Source organism: Suricata suricatta, chromosome 5 (genome assembly GCF_006229205.1).
Source record: "Suricata suricatta isolate VVHF042 chromosome 5, meerkat_22Aug2017_6uvM2_HiC, whole genome shotgun sequence".
In the NCBI taxonomy this organism is placed as follows: Eukaryota; Metazoa; Chordata; class Mammalia; order Carnivora; family Herpestidae; genus Suricata; species Suricata suricatta.
This window is the reverse complement of record NC_043704.1, coordinates 10,058,150-10,081,225: the sequence shown is the minus strand read 5'-3', so window position 1 is coordinate 10,081,225 and position 23,076 is coordinate 10,058,150. Positions and strand designations below refer to the sequence as shown.

Here is a 23,076-nt window from a genome sequence, read left to right as displayed (position 1 = left end):
AAAAAAAATTTTTTTTAATGTTTATCTACTTTTGAGAGAGAGAGACAGAGCACAAGCAGGAGAGGGGCAGAGAGGGAGACACAGAATCCAAACCAGGCTCCAGGCTCTGAGCCGTCAGCACAGAGCCCTACACCGGGCTTAAACCCACAAACCATGAGATCATGACCTGAGCTGAAGTCGGAGGCTTAACCAACTGAGTCACCAGGCGCCCTGCTCTTTGGGATAAAATCTTGACTTACAAATAAAGCAAGTAAAATAAAAATACATACCTTAAGAGGAAGCCTTTTTTGATTCTATTGAATGAATTCTTAACGTACGGGAATGGTATAGCTTGTCAAGGGATATAAAGATCAAGTTGACGGATGTCAAATCCAGTCCCATTGGGGGACGAGGAGCACAAAGTGAGCATCTTGAAACGAGCATTTAACTTTCTACGGTGCTTTCGTTTGCTACCTGATGGTGGTTTGGTGATGAGCTGGTTACATATCGATCCATTACTTATTAGAGCCTTGACCGCGGGAGTTACCGGAGCAGAGTCAACTGAATAAGACAACCCTTACATTCTACTGCGATGCTGTTTCCTAAGAAAGAAGCCTCGCTTCATGGGAGTTGGGCGTCCTCAGCATGTGGGTGTGACAGCTCATCAGAGGCGGGACCTGGGAGAGCCCGGGATGCTCAAGAAAGCAGGCCCCGAGTTGGAGGAGTGGGTCTGGGCCTCACCCCCGGGCTGACCCTGCCCTCTGCCTTCCCAGGTCATCCACTGCAGTGGCTACCTGAAGATCAGGCAGTATATGCTGGACGTGTCCCTGTACGACTCGTGCTACCAGATCGTGGGGCTGGTGGCCGTGGGCCAGTCCTTGCCGCCCAGCGCCATCACTGAGATCAGGCTGTACAGCAACATGTTCATGTTCAGGGCCAGCCTGGACCTGAAGCTCATCTTCTTGGACTCCAGGTGAGTTTGGCCCCTGTTGCTGCAGACTTCCAGAAGATGCAGACGGCGGAAACCGGCCTGAACCCTCTATTGTTAAGCCAGAATGTAAGAAGGAAACAAGTCGTACTAAGAACGCGAGTTAGGGGGCGCCTGGGTGGCTCCGTCGGTGAAGCGTCCAACTCTTGATTTCAGCTCAGGTCATGATCCTCCTGTTCCGTGAGTTTGAGCCCCGCATTCGGCTCTGCACTGTCAGCCCGGAGCCTGTTTGGGATTCTCTTTCCCTCCCTCTCTCTGCCCCTCCCCTCCAAAACTAATTAATTTAAGAAAAAAAGGACGTGAGTTGGAAGGGGATTTAGTGGAACCAAGGCATGAATTGAAAGAACTGATATCAGCCTTAGCACTCAGGGAGTGGCCAGCTTCTCTAGGTACTTATATTATTTATTTGTATTTTCATCATCCCACTGGAGTAGGAGCTGGAAATATGTGTTTGGACACAAGTGAGCCTTTTTTGAAGGCCTGTGATGGCGCCATTCTGCCTTGCGTGTCCGTCCAGTAGGCGGGGCCTTAAAGCAAGAGAGGTTTTGCACGGAGCTGGCGGGAAGCCACAGAGCCGAGGCTGAGAGCAGACAGGCCGGCTTCCCTGGGGACAGCTGGGGCCGTGAGCTCAGCGGGGGGGCCCCGTCTGGGCTGGGCGGGCACCTCTGGCGGTGAGGGTGAAGATACAGTGGCCCCTGCACCGTCTCTCCCAACCGTCCTGCCCCTCCTGCCCGAGGAGGTCCGCCAGTCTGAGGATGTCTTCTCAGAGAGAGAAGGGACAGCGAAGTGAGGCAAAAGCACTAATTTGTTGTTTGGCTAGGCCTGCAGAAGCCGGCTGCTGGGAGGTGTGCGCTGGAGGGGTCGAGGCCTGTCCTCCAGGGTGGGCTGCCGGCTTCAGGAGGCCCCAGGCCCTCGGGGCCTCCTCTGACTACTGCCTTCTTATCTGTAAAACAGTCAGCCTTACCCTGTCCACTCGGCTGTCCACAGGCTGTTCGGAAAGATGAAATTCAACAACAGATGTGAAGCACTGGGAAAAGTGAAAAGCCTGAGGGCACCTGGGTGGCTCAGGTGATTAAGCGTCTGCCTTTGGCTCGGGCCATGATCTCAGGGTTCGTGAGTTTGAGCCCTGTGTTGGGCTCTGTGCTGACAGCTCAGAGCCTGGAGCCTGCTTCAGATTCTGTGTCTCCTCTCTCTGCCCCTCCCCTGCTTGCACTCTGACTCTCTCTCTCAAAAATAAACAAACACTAAAAAAAAAAAAAGTAAAAAGCTGATGTACCTGCAAGGTGAGTGCCTTTGCCTGTGCGCCCCGTGGAGCCCTCAGCAGTTCAGGAAGGGACAGAGGGTTCAGACGTCCCACTTTTGCCTTCCGGTGTGTGTGGCTACGCTGTCTGGGGGAGAGGAGGTGTATGTGTGTGTGTGCATGTGCACACACACACATATACACAATTGCATATGTGTAAATGTAAATATATATATTTGCTAATATTTATTGATTTTCCCCCCCACCTTTTTATTGTGGTGCAATATACATGATGTAAAATCGACCGTTTTAACCAGTTACGGGAGAACACAAGCACAGCCGGCCAGGGAGGTGAGTAGAAAAGGAAGACGGTGTTTTTACAGAGGCCCCCAGCCATTCCAGGAAGCTGCTGACAAACAGCGGGAGACAGAGGCACGAAGTAGCCTTGGTCATCTCCGGCGAAGCCCAGAGCCACCTGAAGGTAGAGAGGTGACAAGCGTCGGCATGACGGACTTGCCATGGTGCTCCCCGAAGCTCCAGGCAAAGAGCACACAAAACCCTTGGCAGGAAGGAGACCTTGGGGCTGGCCGGACTGACAAACGCTTTTCTCTGGCAGCCAAGACAGAGGCACCTGCCGGCCGAGGGGCCCTGGGTGGGCGGGCTTCCTGGCGGCAGGAGAAGGAGCTCTTTCCGGATTCAGGGGCCTCTTCTCAAAACGAGCCGGAAGGAACCGCAGCCGCCCAAGCTCATGGTTGTAGACGCTCCAGAGGACAGGACTGGGTTCTCCCTTGCTACCTTCTGTCTCCTAGCTTTTCCTTGGTGAGTCTGGGAAAAGCCTCCGAGGCCTGGTGAATTCTCTAGAAGAGGAAAGAGGTCTCCCCAGAGGAGATTTCAGGTTTTCTCCAACTGTTGGAAGCACCCCGGCTTTGACACGCGAAGGACAGATGGAGGGCTTTGTTCGAAGGTAGCTCAGAGGCCAGATTGCTCCTGAAGAGGGCCCCGGGCCCGGGCCTCGGCATTCCTGCCTTCAGGGTGAGGGCCATATGCCTGAAGTGAGTAGAAAAGGAAGACGGTGCTCTCGCAGCAGACCCCCTGCTTCTACATAAGTCCCCTGCCGTTCCAGCTACCTGCCAGGAAGCTTCCAGCAAGTCTCCTGAACTCCTGTCAGGTGGGAGATGCTTAAGGAGGCCAGAGATGAACTGGATAGTTCATCGCACTCCCTGCGGTCTCCAGTCTGTTGCAGCTCAGTCTCTGATGGGCCACTGGGCGGGGGGCTGGCTGGGGTCCAAGAGGTCAGCAGAACAGCCCAGCGGGGTGACAGATGTCAGCTCCTGCATCCAAAGCCCAGAAGCCACAGCGAGGGGCTGGCCTGAAGCCTGGCAGCCCTGAAGTCACAGGGGCCTGAGTGGTGGACCTGGGGGGGGCAGGGACGTCTGCACCCCGCCCAGTGTGGTCCCAGACACAACTGAACTCAGCATAACCTGAAATTTGGTTCATTGGGGGTTTGCGGTAGTTCACTTTGAAACTGTAGCTGGTTCTTTCGCTAAGGATGGGTGAACCCAGTCATGTTTGGGGTTTGGCAAATCCTCTGACAAGTCTTCAGACACTGGAGGTTTGGAAAAAACCAAACGTGGCGTGCTTCCAGACCCTTCTCTTTCTCTTTAATTTTTAAAGCCAGTGCTCGCTTTGATGAGAAACTTAATACATGTGTTTCTGATTCATTTACACGTTTGGGGCTGTTGTTCTGTAACTTTACTTCCAAAGGGTCTGGGAAGCCTCTTTCATCCCCACACCATAGAGATGCCTGGTTTTCTCTTTCTTGGGGGGTTGGGGAGGCCAGATCTCAGTTTTTCTGCCACACAGTTAGACTCCGATGGGGCCTGAGGTTCTAGATGGCCCTTAGATAAGTCCCCGAGCCCTGAAAGGCCTGCACAGGTTTCCTTTCCACGGACCTCCGGCCCCGTCCCCTTCCCGCCCTGGAGGAACACCATGGAAATGTGTACACCAAATAGTGAGCGAGTCCAGGGAAATATGAGGCTCTCGGAGATTTACGACCCGGAGCCCGCGCAGAACTCAACAGAAAGGGGAGTGGGTTACGGAATGAAAGCAAGGTCAAGTTTCCCCATTTCATTTACAGCCGACATTTCAGATACAAGCCAGCAGGATCCCCCGGACCGGGCTGTCCTCAGGCCCCACTTCTGCCCCGCCGGGACCGACTTCTCACCAGGACCTCCCTTCCTCTGGAAAAGCTTCCTGTCCTCCTCTTTCATCTGTTCTTAAGTATCTGTCACCAAGGCTTTTCGGCCACCTCCTCCAAGGGCATAGTCACCAGCCCCGTTGCCCGGGGACCTGGTAAATGACACCATTGCCACATGCAATTTTCACCTGAGGATGGAGTGATCCAAACGCCACTGGATGTGGTCTTGGACGTTGAGAGCCACTTTTCCTCAAAGAGCTGACGTGGGAGGTCAGTACTCCTGGGGCTTGAGGGGAACAGAAAGGCAGCAATGAAAGCCCCGGGGACGTGTTACCTTTCTGCCAGCGGACATTAAGGTTTACCTCGCAGTCACAGCATTTTCGGGTGTTGCCATGCAGCCTCCATTCATCGGGCGCTCCAGTGTCTCAGTTCTCCTGCAAGTGCCACCGCCCGGCCGAAACCTCCTGGGACCCCGGTGCCAGGTGGCAGTGGCCAGTGGGAGACTAAAAGGCTCACACACACAATAGCCAGGATGTGGAAACAACCCAAGTGTCCGTCAGGGGGTGAAGAGACCAACGAAACGGGATGTCTACATAAAATAGAACATAATCGAGCCATAGAAACGGATGACGTCCCATCTCATGCTGCCACGCAGGTGCGCCTTGAAAACGGGATGCCAAGTGAGAAGCCAGACACAAAAGGACATCTAGCAGGTCATTGCACTCCTCCGAGATACCTAGAGTGGACAGTCCTAAAGACGGGAGAGGAAGGTTAGCGGGGGGACGGGCGGCGGGGCATCGCCTGGAGAACATGGTGGTTGTAGTGATTGGCGCTAAACATACACATAAAAATGGTTAAAATGGCAAAGGTTATGTTATGCATATTTTTCCATAAACATTTTTTAATGTTTTTTAATTTATTTTTGAGAGAGAGAGAGAGACGGCGCGAGCAGGAGAGGGTCAGAGAAAGAGGGAGACACAGAATCGGAAGCAGGCTCCAGGCTCTGAGCTAGCTGTCAGCACAGAGCCTGACGTGGGGCTCGAACCCACCAACCGTGAGATCATGACCTGAGCCGAAGTCAGACGCTCAACCGACTGAGCCACCCAGGCGCCCCTCACAATAATTTTGATAAAGGTTCCCACTGGATGGTCACCCGGAAGCCCGTGGAAAGTAGTTCTTTTTCCCATCAGAGTTCACTCTTAAGAGCCCCCAGAGAAGCGTCACCCTGAAAAAGGAAAACATTTTAAGCCCCCCCCCCTCCAAGGCTTTCTTCCAGCCATAGTTTCAGAGCATTCCTGCTCACAAATCACGCTACATCCTGCCCTGGGCTAGCATTCAAAGCCTTTCTCCTTGTGAAAAAAGATCACTCTCCGTTTCCAAAACCAACATCACCCCCCACCCTGAGCCTTTTAGCACTTGATTAGTCGGCCAAACCAACATTAGTTTAAACGAAAGGCGATCTGCAGAGCATGCAGCACACGGGCCACTGTCCTCCCCCAGGGTGACCGAGCTGACTGGGTATGAGCCGCAGGACCTGATCGAGAAGACTCTCTACCATCACGTGCACGGCTGTGACGTGTTCCACCTCCGCTACGCGCACCACCTCCGTGAGTAGCTCGCTCCCCGTGCTTGGGGGGCTGGGGGCGGGGGGGCTGGCTGGGGAGCGGGGGGCCAGGAAACCAGCCTTGTTTGGTACGACAGTCGTCCACTGTGCACACACGCATCTCAAACCCCAGACTCACGCTGTCCACCCCTCGGTTCAGCGCAGCTACTGGTCAGTTCTCACACATGCCAGCTCACCTTCCGGTGAACCCCTGGCAGGCGCGGGACGGTGTGCAGAAGCTGCTGATTCGAGGTGGTGGATTTGGAATCCACATTCCTCCGGGACATCTGGGCGCATCTGCACGTAATGCAACAGTAGGAGCGCAACACGTACAGCGCCCTTGCTACTGTGCTGGCACTGGCTTAGGTAACTAAATATGCTACCAGCCCAGTGAGGGGGCCTCTCATGTTCATGATCCTCCTATCACTCCTGAGGATGCAGGTTCAGAGAGGTTTAGCTCGTTGCCTGAGGTCACACAGTGAGACACCAGAGAGTCTGGAGCCAAGCTGGCCAGCACCTGGCCTCTGAACACTGTCCACCACCTGGTTGGAAGGCTCAGGGGAGACCACAGGCCCCCAGGATGGGAGAAAGTCAGCATGGAAAGAATGAACAATCAGTATTCGATTGGCCAATGCAGATGGTTTGGGGAACATCTGGGCGGGGCGGTGGGTGGGGCTCTAGTCACTGAAATGTTGGAAGAAGGGACACTTTTGTAGAATCCAAATTGAGGCAGCAAATAACTGGCACAGAGTGGGGTGCGTCGGCCTCTCGCTGTCCAGCGCTCCATGCTGGTGGCTCCGGGTGCTGACTTAATGGGGTGCAAATGGCTGCAGGGGCCAGGTCTGCAGGGCAGCCCAGATGGCGGGGGCCCCGTTCTGGCTTTGCTTTGTGTTGACAAGGAGGCGTTGGAGGACAGGTTGCTGGTGCAGAGCTGAGGGCGGCAGGTCCGCCGGGCTAGCTGGTGCCGACTGGGACCCAGCACGCATGACAGTTACTGGGGTATCGCTGGGCAGACACCTGCTCCCTTTGGATCCACAACAGCGAGCAGAGGTCACAGTTGTGAACGGCCTTTGTATTTCTTGTGTGTAAATAACCAGATCGTGATACAAACCTCCCCGTCGTCCCGGAAAGCGAGCTGGGTCGGGAAGCAGCTGCCCACTATTCATGTGGGATCTGTAGGGGCTGGAAAACAGGGGCTGGAAAACAGGCTAGGAAGTGTCAGTGACAGAACTCGTTACTGGGGAGACTTGCCGGGGCCGGTGATGAGCGGGGAGGGTGTGCTCTGCAGGCACCAGAGGGATTAGGAGACGAAAGCACATCTGCTTTGAGGAGCAGTGTCAGCCCTGCGGAACAGTCTAGAAGGGCGGACAGGCATGAGGAGAGTCGAGGCCTGCACGCCTCCCAGAAAGGCCCTGGGAGCCACCTTCCCCTGCATGACCGCTACTGATGGGGGGTGCAGGTGGCTGCTCTGGGAGCCAGAGCCCCGGGGGTACCCCCGGCCCCTGCCCATGGAGGCAGGAGCATGTTAGGAGCCCGGATATCCAGCAAGGGAGCTGGAAACAATCCCCCAATTACCTGTAGGGAGAGTTCTTCTTCCAAGTGGGGCTCCACTTAGAGGTATAGGCCTCTAAGCACAGAGAATGACAACTTCTGGAGTTGAAAGTCTTCGTTTTCAATCCCATTTCTTTTCTCTCTAACTACCTCGCTAACAGGGGAGCAGGGAATCCCCCCCGCCTCCACCCCGCTGCCCTGGGGAGGAAATAAGTACAGTTTGTGTTTGGGAAACATAATGAAGGCCACAGTGACAACCAGGACGGGCTCCTGTGTCCCTGACACAGACCGAATGCTTTTTTTTTAAAGTTTATTTTTATTTATTTTGAGAGATAGAGAGCAAGCAAGCAGGGGAGGGGCCAAAAGAGAGAGGGAGACAGAGGGAGACAGAGAGAGAAAGAGAGAGAGAGAGAGAGAGAGAGAGAGAGAGAGAGAGAGAGAGAGAATCCCAAGCAGGCTCCACACTGTCAGTGCAGAGCCCTACGTGGGGCTTGAACCCACAAACTGAGAGATCGTGACCTGATCCAAAGTCAGGAGTCAGACACTTAACCGACTGAGCTACCCAGGCGCCCCTCATGTATCCATTCTTGACCATTCGTCAGTTTGGGGAGCTGGGCTGGCCCTGCGTCCATTTCCCAGATGAGCAGGAGAGCCTCAGGGGTGGAGAGCTGTGGGCGGGCAGCAGCCCAGTCAGACAGGACTAGAGCCCAGGCCCGTTCGGCTCTCGGGCCTCGAGCGGCTGCACATGATGGCTCTGTGTGTGTCTGCCTCTTCATCTCTTCGTATTATAAGGACACCAGCCTTACTGGATTAGGGCCCCCTCTTCATTTTAATTACTCTTTAAAGACCCCATCTCCAAATGCAGGGACATCCTGAGGTCCTGAGGGGCGGGACTTCAACATATGCATCTGGGTGGAACACAGGTCAGCCCATGATGGGGACTTTCTTCAGCAGTGCTGTGTCCTTACCGAGGCAGGAGCCCAGCTGGACAGGCCAGCCTGGGCCGGCAGGTGGGAGGTCGGAGAAGGCAGGGTGCATCCTTGGGAAACATAACTTTTCAGTCCTGTCACCTGATGCTTCAGTAACTGAGGGGCTCAGAAGCCTAGCCCTCCAGGCTCCCTGGGTCCCGGATCCACACGGTGGCCCCTGCCAACCTGGGGACTCAAGTCCTTCAATCCGATCACAGCTGGAGCTGGCCTGGTGGCCTCTGCCACTTCCTTCCCACTCCCCACAGCTGAACGCAGCCAGAGGGGGCCATGGAGACCCTTGGGATTCCAAGACCACGGGTGGGGGGCAGGCTGCTGGCCCCCTCTTAAAAGGAGACATACAGATGCGTCTTTCTTTGCTGTTGATGAGGTCACTGAGCACAAGAAACATCTGCCAGGACCCACGGAGGTCACTGTCCGATTTTCCAAGGCCAAGACTCCCCCACACTGGCGTCCAAACCCCAGGGCTCCCTGGAGGTGGGCGAAGGGCTCTGCCAGCAGTGGAGTTGGACATAAGGCAGTGGTGGCTCTGGACGGCCACAGTCAGCCAAATGGTTTTCACACATTGTTCAAAATATTATCTTAACCCAGAGCAGGGACCCACAGGGTCCAAAGAAAGCATAGCCCCTGAAGAAAGAGAATTCAACACCTTCCAGAGAGTCAGCTTCCTGAGGAGAAGCAGGGCTGGGAGGGCAGTCTTTGGGGAGCACAGGCTTCTGGGGGTCAGGAGGCAGGGGCTGGCACGGCCCAGACACCTCGTGTCACTGAGGGTTGGGCCTTCCCAGGTGAGCCCTGGGAGTCAGACCCGCCAGGGCTTTCCCCCGAAGTTTCTGTGAGGAAAAATGAACATGGATCCTCCAGGGAGTGCATTTGAGCTCCCCCCTCCCCCGTTCCCTGCCCTCCGTCCTGTGGTGGCTGAGGGATGGGCCCCCACAGCTCAGCTGAGTGCCGGCCCTGCCGCAGGCATGACTGTCACGTGGCCTCGGGGAAACGGGGACCCCAAGCTGGGGTCAGCCCTTGTTGTCTCCCTCCTCTACCAGGTGCTTGGGTGACTCTCCTTGCATTTCGCGTAGCCAGTAGAGGTCTGTGTTCTCTTGACCTGCAGGTGCGGGGGTGGGAAGGGGGTGACGCACAGGTTGGGAAGGGATCGGTATCGCTGAGCTTGATGGTTTCTGTTGAGGGACACTGGGCAGATTTCTTGCAGACACAGCAGTTTGGAAGAACCATGATGTCCAAGATGGTGGAGAATTTCAGCCCACTCTCTAGCGAGGCCCCTGTACGCAGCAGGCCGAGTCCAGATCAGAGAGAACAGGCCCTGTCCCACTGTCAGAACATTTTCAGTCTCACGCACGGGCTTCCAAGCCTGAATATGTGGTCCACAGATTTCCAGTAATAACCGTCATAACACAATTTCAGGACACCTGGCAGACACCCACAGAAGACACATGCTAAATGGTGCACAAGGGACAGCTGGGTGGTTCCATCGGTTAAGCGTCTGATTTTTTAAAAAAATTTTTTTAACATTTATTTCTGAGAGACAGAGACACAGAGTGTGAGCAGGGGAGCATCAGAGAGAGAGGGAGACACAGAATCAGAAGCAGGCTCCAGGCTCTGAGCTGTCAGCACAGAGCCTGATGCAGGGCTCGAACCTACGGACTGTGAGATCATGATCTGAGCCAAAGTCCGCTGCTTAACCAAATGAGCTACCCAGGCACCCCATGGGTCGGAATTTTGATCTGCATCAGGTCATGATCTTGTGGTTCTGGGTTTGGGCTCCACACTGAGTGCGGATACTGCTTGGGATTCTGTTTCTCCCTCTCTCTCTGCCCCTCCCCCAGTCCTCTCTGGCTCGCTCTCTCTCTCAAAATAAATAAACAAAAAAATTTACGGGTGCCTCGGTGTCTCAGTCAGTTAAGCATCCAACTCTCGGTTTTGGCTCAGGTCACCATCTCAGGGTTCATGAGTTCGAGCCCCACACTGGGCTCTGTGCTGACCGTGCAGAGCCTGCCTGGGATTCTCTCACTCCCTCTCTCTCTGCCCCTCCCCTGCTCTCTCTTTCTCAAAATAAATAAACATAGAAAAAAATTTAAATGGCACACCAGAGTCACAAACTCAAATGCTTGTGGGGCCAGGCATGTGACATGAGTGTATAAATGGGCATCTTGAGGGCAGGAGGGAGTGGCTAACACGTGACCATCCATGAGCCTGTGCGGTACGTGGGACAGTCTGTACATCGCTATGGAACAGGGCACAAAGGTCTTGAAACGGAAGATAAACCTGAAAGGAGTTTCCAGCCCGCTGTGATGATTACATTTCAGGGGATGCCGGCCTCTGCAGCCGGCCTTGCCTCTGGACTGGAAATGAGTTATAGAGTTTAATTCATGTTCAGATCCTCTTTAGATGCTGTCCTCCAATCAGAGTCTGCGGGTAGAGGAGGCTTAGGCGTGCGGGTGAGGGCGTGGGGATGCCTGCGCATTGAGGGGGGCCCAGGAGCAATGGGGCAGTAAATAATCGTAGAAATACCACGTGATCGCCACTTTGTCCTGACCCCGGAAGCAGTTGTGGACGTCCAGAGGTGTGGGCTGGATCTTCTTGGTGTTGCCAGATGGGCCAGGCTCCGCCCATCGTCCCTGGTCAAGATCACTTTGGAGATATCCTAGAAGGTGGCCCTTGTGGCCTTTCTTCCTTAAAGCGCTTCTCTCTTTCTGGCGCTTTCAGCCTTGCTCTGCCAGCCAAGAGCCTCGGGGTTGTGCTGGGGATGTGCGGACCGGTTAGGGGAGCGCATGGCATTCTGTCGGTGTCACCAATTGCAGGATGGGACGACAGCGGGAGGAGGTGGTCGCACTCGCCAGCGAGCCCGTGGAGGGCGGGTGTGCTTCCTGGCTCCGCCCCAACAGAACACCACAAGCTGGGAGGCTTAAGACTGTGGAAGCAGGGTTCTGGAGACCGGAAGTCCGAGATGGGGTGGGCAGGGCTGAGCTTCCGCTGAAAACGCCCGCCCAGGAGGATGCTTCCTGCGTCTCTGACTTCCACCTCCCCTCATGCGCAGGTGCGGCTCCTCTTCCTCTTCTGTCTCTTACAGGCGCAGGTTCGAGGCTGGGCCTGCCCTAGTCCCGACCCTCTCATCTGTTTTGAGATCCTTGACTTTATTACATCTGCAGAGACCGTTTCCTCAAATGTGGTCACGTTCAGAGGTCAGGACGTGGAACACGGGTTTCTGGGGAGCACCATTCAACCATGATAGGTATTTTTGGCATCTTACATCATCAGCTCTTACGGTTCAAAATGGAAATAGAAATTATGCTCCAGGCCAAGGTTCACTCCCCTCCCACAGGCTGATAGACCCGGCTGTGCCTTCAGGAGGAATTCCGAGGAACCAGGCAGGCCACCTACTTTTCTGCAGAGCAAATTCGCGGAACTAGAATTTCCACCCCAAAGTGGCCTTGGCAAACCGTTGACCGCTGGCTTCCCTCTCCGTGGCGTGGGGCAGCCTGGTTTCAGAACCATCTCAGGCCGAGATGTTGGAGGTGCTGTGGCCGGGAAGGGCCAGGGGCAGGGCCTCAGTTCCTAGAGCTTACAGCCCAGGGGCCATCCCAGCCTGCCCCAGTCCCCTGCCACCAAGCAGGGCCTTACTTTATAGCCCCACCCCCACCCCTGGGATCATTTCAGGCAGTTGATTAAGAACAACAGACTAGGGGGGGGGGGCTAGACGAACCGAGGGGTGCTGTGACTAAGCGTCTAGGATTTCAGTTTGGATTGATAATGTGGACTATCACCACGGGTCATAGAGAAGCAAAAAACAATTCTGTGTCTGTGTTTGTGTGCTCTCTGTGTCCACACCGCATCACAGCAGAGTCAGAGAGCGTCAGAAATAATAAAATCACTGCAACTCCGGCCCTTGGCATCCTAATATAAAATATTTGGGATAAACTGGCTTTATTGTATCCAGCTTAGATGATTAGGGATAGATTTTAGGAATGTTACAGGAAATAAGCAAAGTATGAAGTCCTAGAGCTGGAAAAGGAAAAATACACGATCTGGTTGCCAGGGGCGGGAGGGATACTGCCAGGAACAGATTTCAGAATTGAGGAGCCGAGCAAACACTTCTGTTGAAGACGGAATGTGCTCTTGGGAAATCCACGTATGGGGCCCCACCTGGATCTTATTGCATCTCTTTTGGGACCCAAAGCAAATTGGTTGAGTCTCCCCTAACCTTCCTTGTACCTGTCCTTGCACACTGAGCTACAGAGAACCTTCTGGAGACTCCTGGCCCCTCCTCCCAGAGGGATCACTCTGAGACAGGGAAGTCAGAACACCTGGGCTGTGCCCTCAAGATTTGCTGGCCCGGCTTTCCTGGTGACGCCTCCTTCCCACAGCTGTAAGGGGTGGATGACAGGATGCAGACATGAGCGGGCACCCGAAACCTTGGATTTTGCTGTTAAAAAAGCAAACCCCAGGAGGAGATACCTGCTCCTTTCTATTACCTCTGTCCAAACTCTTCAGCATTGACCCTGGCTCCTGCCCCGTGCATCCACAGAGGTGCACATGCTAAGCCCGGGAAGAAGAGAGCTGTGTCAGCACTGTCCCCGAGAGCCCTGTCCCTCTTCCCTGGGGCGGGGATGGCGGGCACTGGCCCGTCGTCGTATTTCCACTCCCCGACCCCCACACAAACTACTTGCCCCTGGAAAAAATTTTTTTTCACTTTTATTATGAAACTGATACCTTTGTTGGAAAGGTCGAGAATCAAGAAAAACTAAAAAGAAGAAAATGAAAGCTACCTGTAATTTGACCAGATAATGAGAGTTACTACGTACTGAGTCCTCCCTGGGTGTCTGGTGCCACCAGGCTGAAGCTTCCCAAGCATGATCTCAACCTCACGACCACGCGAGGGAGGGAGTGGGATTACACTCTTGTTCTAAACAGGGAAACCGAGTCACCGGGGCTTCGTAACGTGTCCCAGATCACAGTTAGCTGGGGCGTATATGTGAGTGTGCGTGGACTTTTGAATCTTGCCTCTCTTGTTTTAATGAGCTATCACTGACATATAACACAACATTAGTTTCATATGTACAATGTGATTTGATATTTGTATCTGTTGCTCCATGAGCAGCACCATAAATCTAGTTACAACATATCGTTAAACATTTTTTTTCTGGTCTTGAGAGCTTTGAAGATCTAATCCCTCTTAGCAACTTTCAATATACAATGCAGTGTTATTAACTGAAGTCCCTGATGTTATGTATTATTACATCTCCAGGACTTACTTATTTTATAACTGGAAGTTCGTACCCCTTGACCATCTTCTCCACCCATTTCTCCTGCCTGCCATCCCTCACCATTGACAATCACCAATCAGTTCTCTCTATCTATGATTTGTTTAAATTAAATTGCACATGTAAGTGAGGTGTCTCTGTCGGACTTACTTCACTTAACATAATGCTCTCAAGGTCCATCCATGCTGTAGCAGATGGCGAGGCTCCTTCTTTTTTATACTGAACAATGATCCTTTGTGAGTGTGTTATCTGTATGTATACCATGATTTCTTTACCCATTCATCCATGGATGGACACTTAAGGGTGCTTCCATTTCTTGGCTTTTGTAAATAATGCTGCAGTGAGCATGGGGGTGCATGGGGGTCTTTCTGAGTTAGTGTGTTCATTCATTTCCTACAGAGAAATGCCCAGAAGTCATATTTCTGGATCATACGGTAGTTCTACTTTAAATTTTTTCAGGAGCCTCCTCGCTCACTCTTTTCCCTGGTGGCTGCCCCACTTTACCTTCCTACTCGTGGTCATACACAAGGGTTGCCTTTCCCTCAATCCTTGCCAATACTTGTTATTTCGTCTTTTGATACTAGTCATTCTGATAGGTGTGAGGTGAAATCTCATGTGATTTTTCATCTGCATTTCCCTGATGATGAGTGATGCTGTGAACTTTTTCATGTACCTGTTGGCTCTCTGTATATCTTCTTTGGGACCATGTTGATTAAGACCCTCGGCCCATTAAAAAATTTTTTAATGGCTTTTTATTTCTGTTTTTGAGAGATAGAGAGAGAGAGAGAGCATGAGCAGGGGAGGGTCAGAGACAGAGACATAGAATCTGAAGCGGGCTCCAGGCTCTGAGCTAGCTGTCAGCACAGAGCCCGACACGGGGCTCGAACCCACAGACTGTGAGATCATGACCTGAGCCGAAGCTGGATGCTTAACCGACTGAGCCCCCCACCTGTGCCCGTTTTTTAGTTGGACTGTTTTATTTGTTTGCTTGCTTGTTGTTACTGAGTTGTATGAGTTCTGTGTGTGTTTTGGATATTAACCCCTTATCAGACACGAGATTTGCAAATGTCTCCCATTCAGTGGGTTGTCTTTTCATGTTGTTGGTGGTTTCCTTTGGTGTGCAGAGGCTTTTCAGTTTGATGTAATAGCACTTGTTATTTTTGCTTTTGATCTCTTATGGATTATTTTGTGGTTCCATGCAAATTGTAGGATTGTTTGTTCTGTTTCTGTGAAGGATGATACTGGAATGTTGGTAAGGATTGCATTAAATCTGTAGATTGCTCTGGGTTTATATTAATTTTATATAACTTTTATGTAACTTTAATTTTATATTAATTCCTCCACTCCATGAACATGGAGTATCTTTGCATTAATTTGTGTCTCCTTCAGTTTCTTTCATTAATGGCTTGTAGTCTTTAGTGTCTTGGTCTTTTACCTCCTTGGTGAAATTTATTCCTAGCTCTTCTATTATTTTTGATGTAATTGTAAATGGGATTGTTTTCCTAATTTCTGTTTCTGATAGTTCATTATTAATGTGTAGAAACTCAGCAGATTCTTGTGTACTGATTTTGTATTCTGCACCCTTACTGAATTCTCTAATTAGTTTTAAGAGTCTTTTGATGGAGTCTTTAGGGTTTCCTATGTATAATATGCCATCTGAAAATAGTGACAATTTTACTTCTTTCTTTCCAATTTGGATGTCTTCGATTTCTTTTTCTTGCTTTAGTGGTCTTGCTCGCACTTCTGATTCTGTGTTGCATAAAAGTGGCAAATGTGGGCATCCTTGACTTGGTCCTGATCTTAGAGTTGAGTATGGTGTTAGGTGTGGGCTTGTCATAGAGGTACATCCCTTCTACACCCACTTTGTTGAGTGTTTTTGTCATCAGTTGGTATTGAATTTTGTCAAACGATTTTCCTGTATCTATTTTTATCACTCACTTTGTTAACATGGTGTGTCCTATTGATTGATCTGCAGATGTTGAACCATCCTTGCATCCCAGGACTAAACCCCATTTGATCATGGTGTATGATCCTTTTAATACATTGTTGAATTCAGTCTGTTAATATTTTGTTAAGGATTTTTACATCTGTGCTCATCAGAGATATTTGCCTGGATTTTTCCTTTTCTTGCAGTGTCCTTGTCTGGTTTTGGTATCAAGGTCATCTGGCCTCATACATGTGTTTGGAAGTGTTCCCTCCTCTTCTAATTTTCCAAAGAGTTTGATAAGGATTGGTGTTAATTCTTATTTAAATGTTTGGTGGAATTTGCCAGTGAAGCCGTCTGGTCCTGGACTTCTGTTTATTTGAGGTTTTTGATGACTGATTCAATCTCCTTACCGGTAATCAGTCTGTTCAGATTTTCTATTTCTCCATCACTCAGTCTTCATAGGTTGCATGTTTCTAGCAAAGTATCTGTTTCTTCTAAGTTGCTCAATTTGCTGGCATGTAATTATTTTGTAAGAGTATGCTACAATTATTTTTGAATTTTTATTTAAATTCTATATAGTTAACATACTACAGTTGTTCATAGTAGTCTGTTATTATCTTTGTTTTTCTGTGGCATTGAATCCTGCCTTTTTTTTCATTTAACATTATATCATAAATATTCCCCATAATATTCCAAATTATTAATCATTATTTCAGTAGCACCATAGTGCTCCAAAATTATTTACCATTTCCCCTAATTCTTGGACAGTTAAGTCTCCCCCACTTCTTCCCCTGAATTATAAGCAGAACTATAAGCAGGACTGCTTCTCATAGAATCAGTGATTGGAAGTGAAGTCACTGTGTCAGTGGACATGAGCGGTCAAACCCCTTTCCGGAAGGACCTCACCAGTTCATGCTTCTATCGGCACGTGACAATGCCTCTCACCATGGATTAGCTGACGTCATCATTGTCAGCGTTTTCCTTGAGATACGATTCATATGATATAAAATTGGTCATTTTAACCATTTCCAGAGGTTTTTAGTATATTTACAATGTCATGCAACTATCACCTTTACTGAAGGTAAATCCCAGAACATTTTCTTCATCCCCAGAAGAACCCTGGTGCCCATCAGTAGTCCTGGTCCCTCTCATCCGCCAGCTCCTGCCAACCACTGATCTGCTTTTGGATTCTATGGATGTGCCTATTCTGGACATTTCACATGAATGGAACCATCCGATATTTGTTTCTTTTTTAATGTCTGCTGATTTAGTGGCTAGTATCTAGATCTGAGTTAAGCAAATCCATTGAACATTTTATTATCATTTATATTTATTTTTTGGTGAATTGTTCATTCCAGTCCATTTCTTACATCCTTTTATTGATGTGTATGAACTCTTTGTATATTAAGGCTAATAACTCCCTATCATTTTGGCAGTAATTTTTCTTCCACACCAGAATATTTTGCTGCAGATGTTAAAGTGGATGATAAAGAGACGCTCTTAATGTGGAAAGAAGTCACAGGAGCAATGGAGAGTCTCGGGAGGGCTTGGGCAGACAGCGAGGGGGCTCTGCCTCGTGGCACAAGTGAGGGCTGAATTCCTGTGTCTGTGAGCCTCCAGGGGGTTCCTTCAGCGCCAGCTGGTGCACTCGCAGAATTTGGCCACCTCCCCAAACGCCTGCTGGGGTGTGTGCTAGTCAGGGCCCTGGGGCCAGCCCTGATTTGAGAAGCAGGAATGCCCTGTCGCCATGACCTGCGCATCAAGGGATGCCTTTTAGATTTGTGCTGGCCTCCCCCTCCTCGGAGAAGGCTGCCCGGGTCTTCTCTTCTCTCTTGCTTCTGGCACTTTCTTTTCTCTTCAGCCTGTGCCCCCTAGGCCCTGAGGGAAATTAGTACAGAGGCTTTGGAAGGGAGTGTGGCTCAGCAATCTGGAGTTTGCATCCATGCGTAGAAGATGGGCCCAGAGGCCCAGTTTTCAGAAACTAGGTAGCCACGCAGTCGTCTTTCCTACATGAGCAACATAGGAAATTAATAGGCCCGAGGAAGGGTGGGGCCGATGGGTAGAAGATATAAATGGCTGTGGAGTAGCAAACGGTCTCCCCGCGAATACACACATGTTCTGGAAAGTAGCAAATATCAACAACAATCTGACGCTTGGTTGAATGTACTTAATAATTTTGTTTAAATAACGACATCACCTCCTGCCCCTACTGCCTATTCAGGGTTTGGGGATTAAGGGTTTGGGGAATTATAACGTAATCGTGGCATTTTGGAAACTGAGAAGCCAAACCAATTTTATCACTCAGCCAGGTGCAGATGTTTTATGGGGACTAATTGTTTCTCCCAGTGAGATCAATGACTATTAAATTAAGAGTTCTTAGCAGGGGAGGGGAAAGACTGTGCCTTGGACCCCTTGAAATTGTAGGCAAAAATCTTGTGTGTATGCATGTGTGTGTGTGTGTGTGCGTGCACAAGCATGCACCTTCCTGTAGAGAAAGCCCATCTCTTTGTTGAGTTCTCAAAGGTGTCCTTGACCCCAGAAAGATCTGGAACCGGGGCTGCAGGTCATCAGTGGGGGCAGGGTCCCCCCAGCCCCCCAAGCAGGGCCTGCTAATTGTCCCTCGGGATTCATGTCACCTTGTGCTTGCAGTGCTGGTGAAGGGCCAGGTCACCACCAAGTACTACCGGCTGCTCTCCAAGCTGGGCGGCTGGGTGTGGGTGCAGAGTTACGCCACCGTGGTGCACAACAGCCGCTCGTCCAGGCCGCACTGCATCGTGAGTGTCAATTATGTCCTCACGTAAGTCAGACGTATTTGTTTCCTTGCTCTCTCCTGCTCCCCTGCCCCTCATCAGCCCGCTCAAGCCGCAAGCTCCATCTCTCTCCCTCTCTCTTTCTCTCTCTCTGAAACTGTTCATTTGTCTCCTGTTTTGTTTTTATTTGAATAATCTGAGTGTTTGGGAAGGTCCAAACTATTTCTGAACTCAGCATCGAGGGCCAGGTGCTGGCAGCGGTGGGAACACCAGAATGGGGGCCCCCACCCCCGGCACAGATGAAAATCAGATCTGAGACCAGCTGAGGGGTGCGGGGGGGGGGGAACAGGGGGCAGGCGGGAGGCACCCCCCCATCTTTTACAGGAAGGAGAGGAGACGCACATCCAGACCAGGAATATGAACTTGTGCCCACAGACATCCCGGCTGTCCTGCGTGCTACCCCATCTGGGACGGGGACATCTCACATTTCCCCCGTCTTTCTGTATAGCCTGTTGCAAATGATGATGAATGTTTGGTCCTTTTAAAATCCCAGAAGGTCAAGTGCAGTTGCAAATACTTTTAGGACCATTAGACACAACAGGACATAATCTCGCAGGGACCACGTGTTACTGTGGACCCTGCATGGCTACTGTATGTTGAGTCACCTGCTCCCAGCTCTGACCCTGAACTTGACCCCCTTGCCCGGCCCCACCCTGAACAAGGTGCTCGTGTGTGTCCTAATGCAGTCAGGATACAGGCTCTGGCTTCTTTCATAGAATGATTGCCAGGTCCCTGGTTTCTTGAGTTTTATTTTTTTCTTAAAAGTAGAGTGTGATTTTGGCAAAGCTGCAGGAAGAGAGCGTGTTAGCCCCTCTGATGACTCCTCCTGAGCAGACGCGTGAGGGCGACTTCCCCTCCCACGAACACAACTGTGCCAAGTTGGCTCTTCAGGGCTGAAATGGGCACCTGGTGCGGAGATGGGCAAGGCTGGCAGCCAGGCCCCTGGACCCTTGAGGGTCCCCCACTCACGCCTCCCTGGGTGCTCAACAGAGAAAGAGCTGGGTCACAGATACTGAATGCCATAAGTAGCGCTCCTGCCCTTGCGTCGGCCCTGACACGATTCCTAGTGGCCCACGGTGGCCCTGGGAGAGGAGTTTGGGACCTACTGGACTGGAGACATCTAGAGTGACCTCCATCTCTTCCTGCTGCACAAAGCTGACCTCTCTCCGCATTGCCTGGGGCTGCAGGGGGGGCTTTCATGATGAAGGTGGGCTGCCCTTTGCTCAAGCCCCCTGCATCCAACCTTGGGAAGCCACCCCTGGAGCTTTGTGAATGAACTTGCTGGGGGTTGGAGGGGCGGGGCCAGGGAAGCCGCTCCTCCCGGCAGCCCCGCTGGACATGACTTGTCCTGCTCTTGCTTCTCAGGGATATTGAGTACAAGGAACTGCAGCTGTCCCTGGACCAGATGTCCACGTCCAAGTCCCAGGACTCCTGGAGGACTGCCTTGTCTACCTCACAAGAAACTAGGAAATTAGCTAAACCCAAAAATACGAAGATGAAGACAAAGCTGAGAACAAACCCTTACCCCCCACAGGTAACACGCACCACCTGTCGGGCAGGTGCCGCTGACATGTGGGGGGGGCGGGGGTACGGGGCGGCGGGGGGGGGGGGTCGCTTGGGACACCCTGCCTGTTAAGGAACCATGAGCCTCTGAGCGCATAGCGGGTCTCCAGCCTGGAGGTTTCCCTGTGGGGCGCAGCATCGTCCCTCGGGGAATGTCCCGCACACACAGTAGAGTCACAGCCGAGGCACACAGAGCTGGCATCAGGCAGGCTCAGCAGGTCCAGGAAAAAGAAGGCCCATCAGCTTTGGAATCCGTGTTCACATGGCTTAGAGCACCGTGTATCTGTGTCCATAGGATTATTTAAAAATGAAAACGTTCCTTTTTTTTTTTTTAAGTACTTTGTAACCTCTCAGAAAGTGGCTACATGTATCTGGTATATGTTCGGCTTGGGCTGAGGGCTTGTGGGGGTGGGGGTGGGATGGGGGTGTCTCTGCGAACCGCTCGCTGCACACCTGTCCCCGGGGGGCCCCCGGATCAGTCCGGCCCGGGGGTGCAGTCTCTCACCGGCCGTGTCTCCCGTCCTCCTTGCCGTGTAGATGCAGCAATACAGCTCCTTCCAAATGGACAAACGGGAATGCAGCCAGCTGGGGAACTGGAGAGCCAGCCCCCCCGCGAACGCGCCCGCGCCCCCCGAACAGCAGCTCCATTCAGAAAGCAGCGACCTCCTGTACGCCCCGTCCTACAGCCTGCCCTTCTCCTACCACTACGGACACTTCCCTCTGGACTCCCACGTCTTCAGCAGCAAAAAGCCGATGCTGCCGGCCAAGTTCGGGCAGCCCCAAGGATCCCCGTGTGAGGTGGCACGCTTTTTCCTGAGCACACTGCCAGCCAGCGGCGAGTGCCAGTGGCATTACGCCAACCCCCTAGTGCCTAGCAGCCAGCCTCCAGCTAAAAACCTCTCTGAGCCGCCGGCGAACGCTGCTCGGCCCGGCCTCGTGCCAAACTACGAAGGTGGGTCACGTTTGCACAAGGGGAGGGGGCGGGACTGCTGCGGCGGTGGTGACGGTGGGTGGCAGATGGAAAAAGGATGCTCAGCTTTGGGCAAACTTCTCTTTTCTGCTCATAAGTAGGGATTCTGCGCTTCTCTGCTTACAATGGGCGTAGCGTCCCAACGGGGAGCAAAGCTGGGCGACCGAGTCTGAGCGCTAGCGGCCCTAGTGACATCATGACGGGTAGAGGACACCGGGTGTGCAGCCACCCTCCCTAAGAGCTCTGGCCTCATTTGCTCCCCAAAAGGGAGACAGAGCGATTTTCAAACCCAGCTCCCATGTGCTGGGAATGCGCCTAGTGCATTTATTTTACAAGATTCCATTCCGCTCCACCCAAAAATGAATCTGGGATACTGTTGGCTTTCTTCCCACGCCAGTTTTCAAAGTGTGAAAAACTGGTGAAAATTCATGAGCTCAAAGACAGGAACGTCACTCACCCACCCACCCAGGGCAAATAACGTCAACACTCCAAGGACTCAGTTTCTTCATCTGTCAAATGGGATCATAGGCCACATGCTATGCCTACCCCAGGGCTTGGCACACAGTAGGCGCCTGCCCAGCACTGCTGGTTCAACAGCAGAGAGACAGGAATGGCCCCTCGCAGTGCCAGCACCTCTTCCCGGTGGCAGACAAGCAGATGGCCTCCAGGGATGTGCCACCAGCTTCCCCAGGCCCAGACAGACTCCTGTGTGCTCAGTGGGCCAACCCCAGGCAGAGGGTAGGTGGGCATCGAGGGGTGGCTGCAAGAGGTATGTTCCTGTTTCCCACGGACCTAACTACAAGATGGTCCAAATGTCCTGCGGTGGCCACTAAATGCGGGATAACTGAAATGTCCCAGAAAAGAATCACCCGCTTAAAGAGGAGAGCTCTCTGGAGCCCCTCCTACCCCCACTTTCTCTCTTCGGAGGATGGAGGGCTCTGTTCTTCCTCAGCGGCTTTGGGAATCTCGTGTCCAGACCCAGCCTTTACTGGGCTGAGACACATTTGTCCCTAAATCTGAGAAGAGGGATGGACTGTGGGAGAAAGCTTGGAGATTTCCAGGACGTGTTTTTCAGAAATGGGCAACTTGGAAAAGAACACACCAGCCGCTAGGGTGGCACAGCCCTGCCTTCCGGCCCGGGCGCGTCCTTGGAGCCGTGGGTGACTCAGATTTGGAGAGACAACCAGCCATCGGTGTGTTGGGCCCCTCACATAACCAAGAAAGGGATTTCCCCTGACAGCCAGTGAAAGACAAAGTTAAACGTCTCGATAACAGCTGAAAATATTATCCACTTGAGATTGACCTGAAAGAATTATTTTTCTTGGTGTGTGGAAGTTGGCCAACGATGTGACTAACACACACTATTACATTTTTTTAAGTGCTATTTTGAAAGCAAAAGAGGTTAATAACCACTTCATTTGTCACACACTTGGTAAAAAAATGGACCAAAGGTGCTAATTTGGGGCAATGTGTGATCCACTTCCTAGTCTTTTTTGATATTAAAGGAAGACCAAGGTTGTCTTAAGGTAAAAATAAAAACAAAACATAGGGAGCTGATTGCAGGCATCTAATTAGTGAGGGTGGTTATTACTTTAGTCATGACCGCACTGAAGGGAGCAAGGTGATACCACCCCACACCCCCCACCGAGGGCTAAGGGGGGTGGGGGAGGAAGTCTCTAGACCTACTCTGGCCAAGATGGTAGCCAGGAGCCACGTGTGGCTCTTGAGCACTGAAATGTGGTTCCTAGGGGACGGAGACGGGCTGCTGGGTCTGCCCGCACTTGGGAGACAGAAACAAGGATCAAATACCTCAATCATTTAAAAGTATTGATTCCACGCTGAAATAACCTTTCGGACATGCGGCATTAAATTGAGCGCATTATTAGCATGAAATCCACCTGCTCCTCTTCGCTCTTTAACGCGACCGCCCGAACCGCAGCCCGCAGCCTGCGGTCGGACCGCGCGGGCGGCGGGGCGCGGAGGGGCGGG

At 51.9% G+C, this 23,076-nt stretch overlaps 1 protein-coding gene across 1 annotated transcript in view; it reads left to right on the top strand.

Annotated features, from left to right (window-relative positions):
• Nucleotides 1-22,980, top strand: part of SIM2 (SIM bHLH transcription factor 2) — a 46,232-nt gene extending 23,252 nt beyond the window's left edge. Inside the window, exons 6-11 of the mRNA XM_029938983.1 lie at nt 753-952; nt 5,905-6,011; nt 18,394-18,541; nt 19,920-20,088; nt 20,655-21,069; nt 22,836-22,980. Of these exons, the coding sequence (XP_029794843.1) occupies nt 753-952; nt 5,905-6,011; nt 18,394-18,541; nt 19,920-20,088; nt 20,655-21,069; nt 22,836-22,909 (1,113 nt within the window). The 3' untranslated portion in view covers nt 22,910-22,980. The remainder of the gene's footprint in view (nt 1-752; nt 953-5,904; nt 6,012-18,393; nt 18,542-19,919; nt 20,089-20,654; nt 21,070-22,835) is intronic.
• Nucleotides 22,981-23,076: the final 96 nt, after the last annotated feature.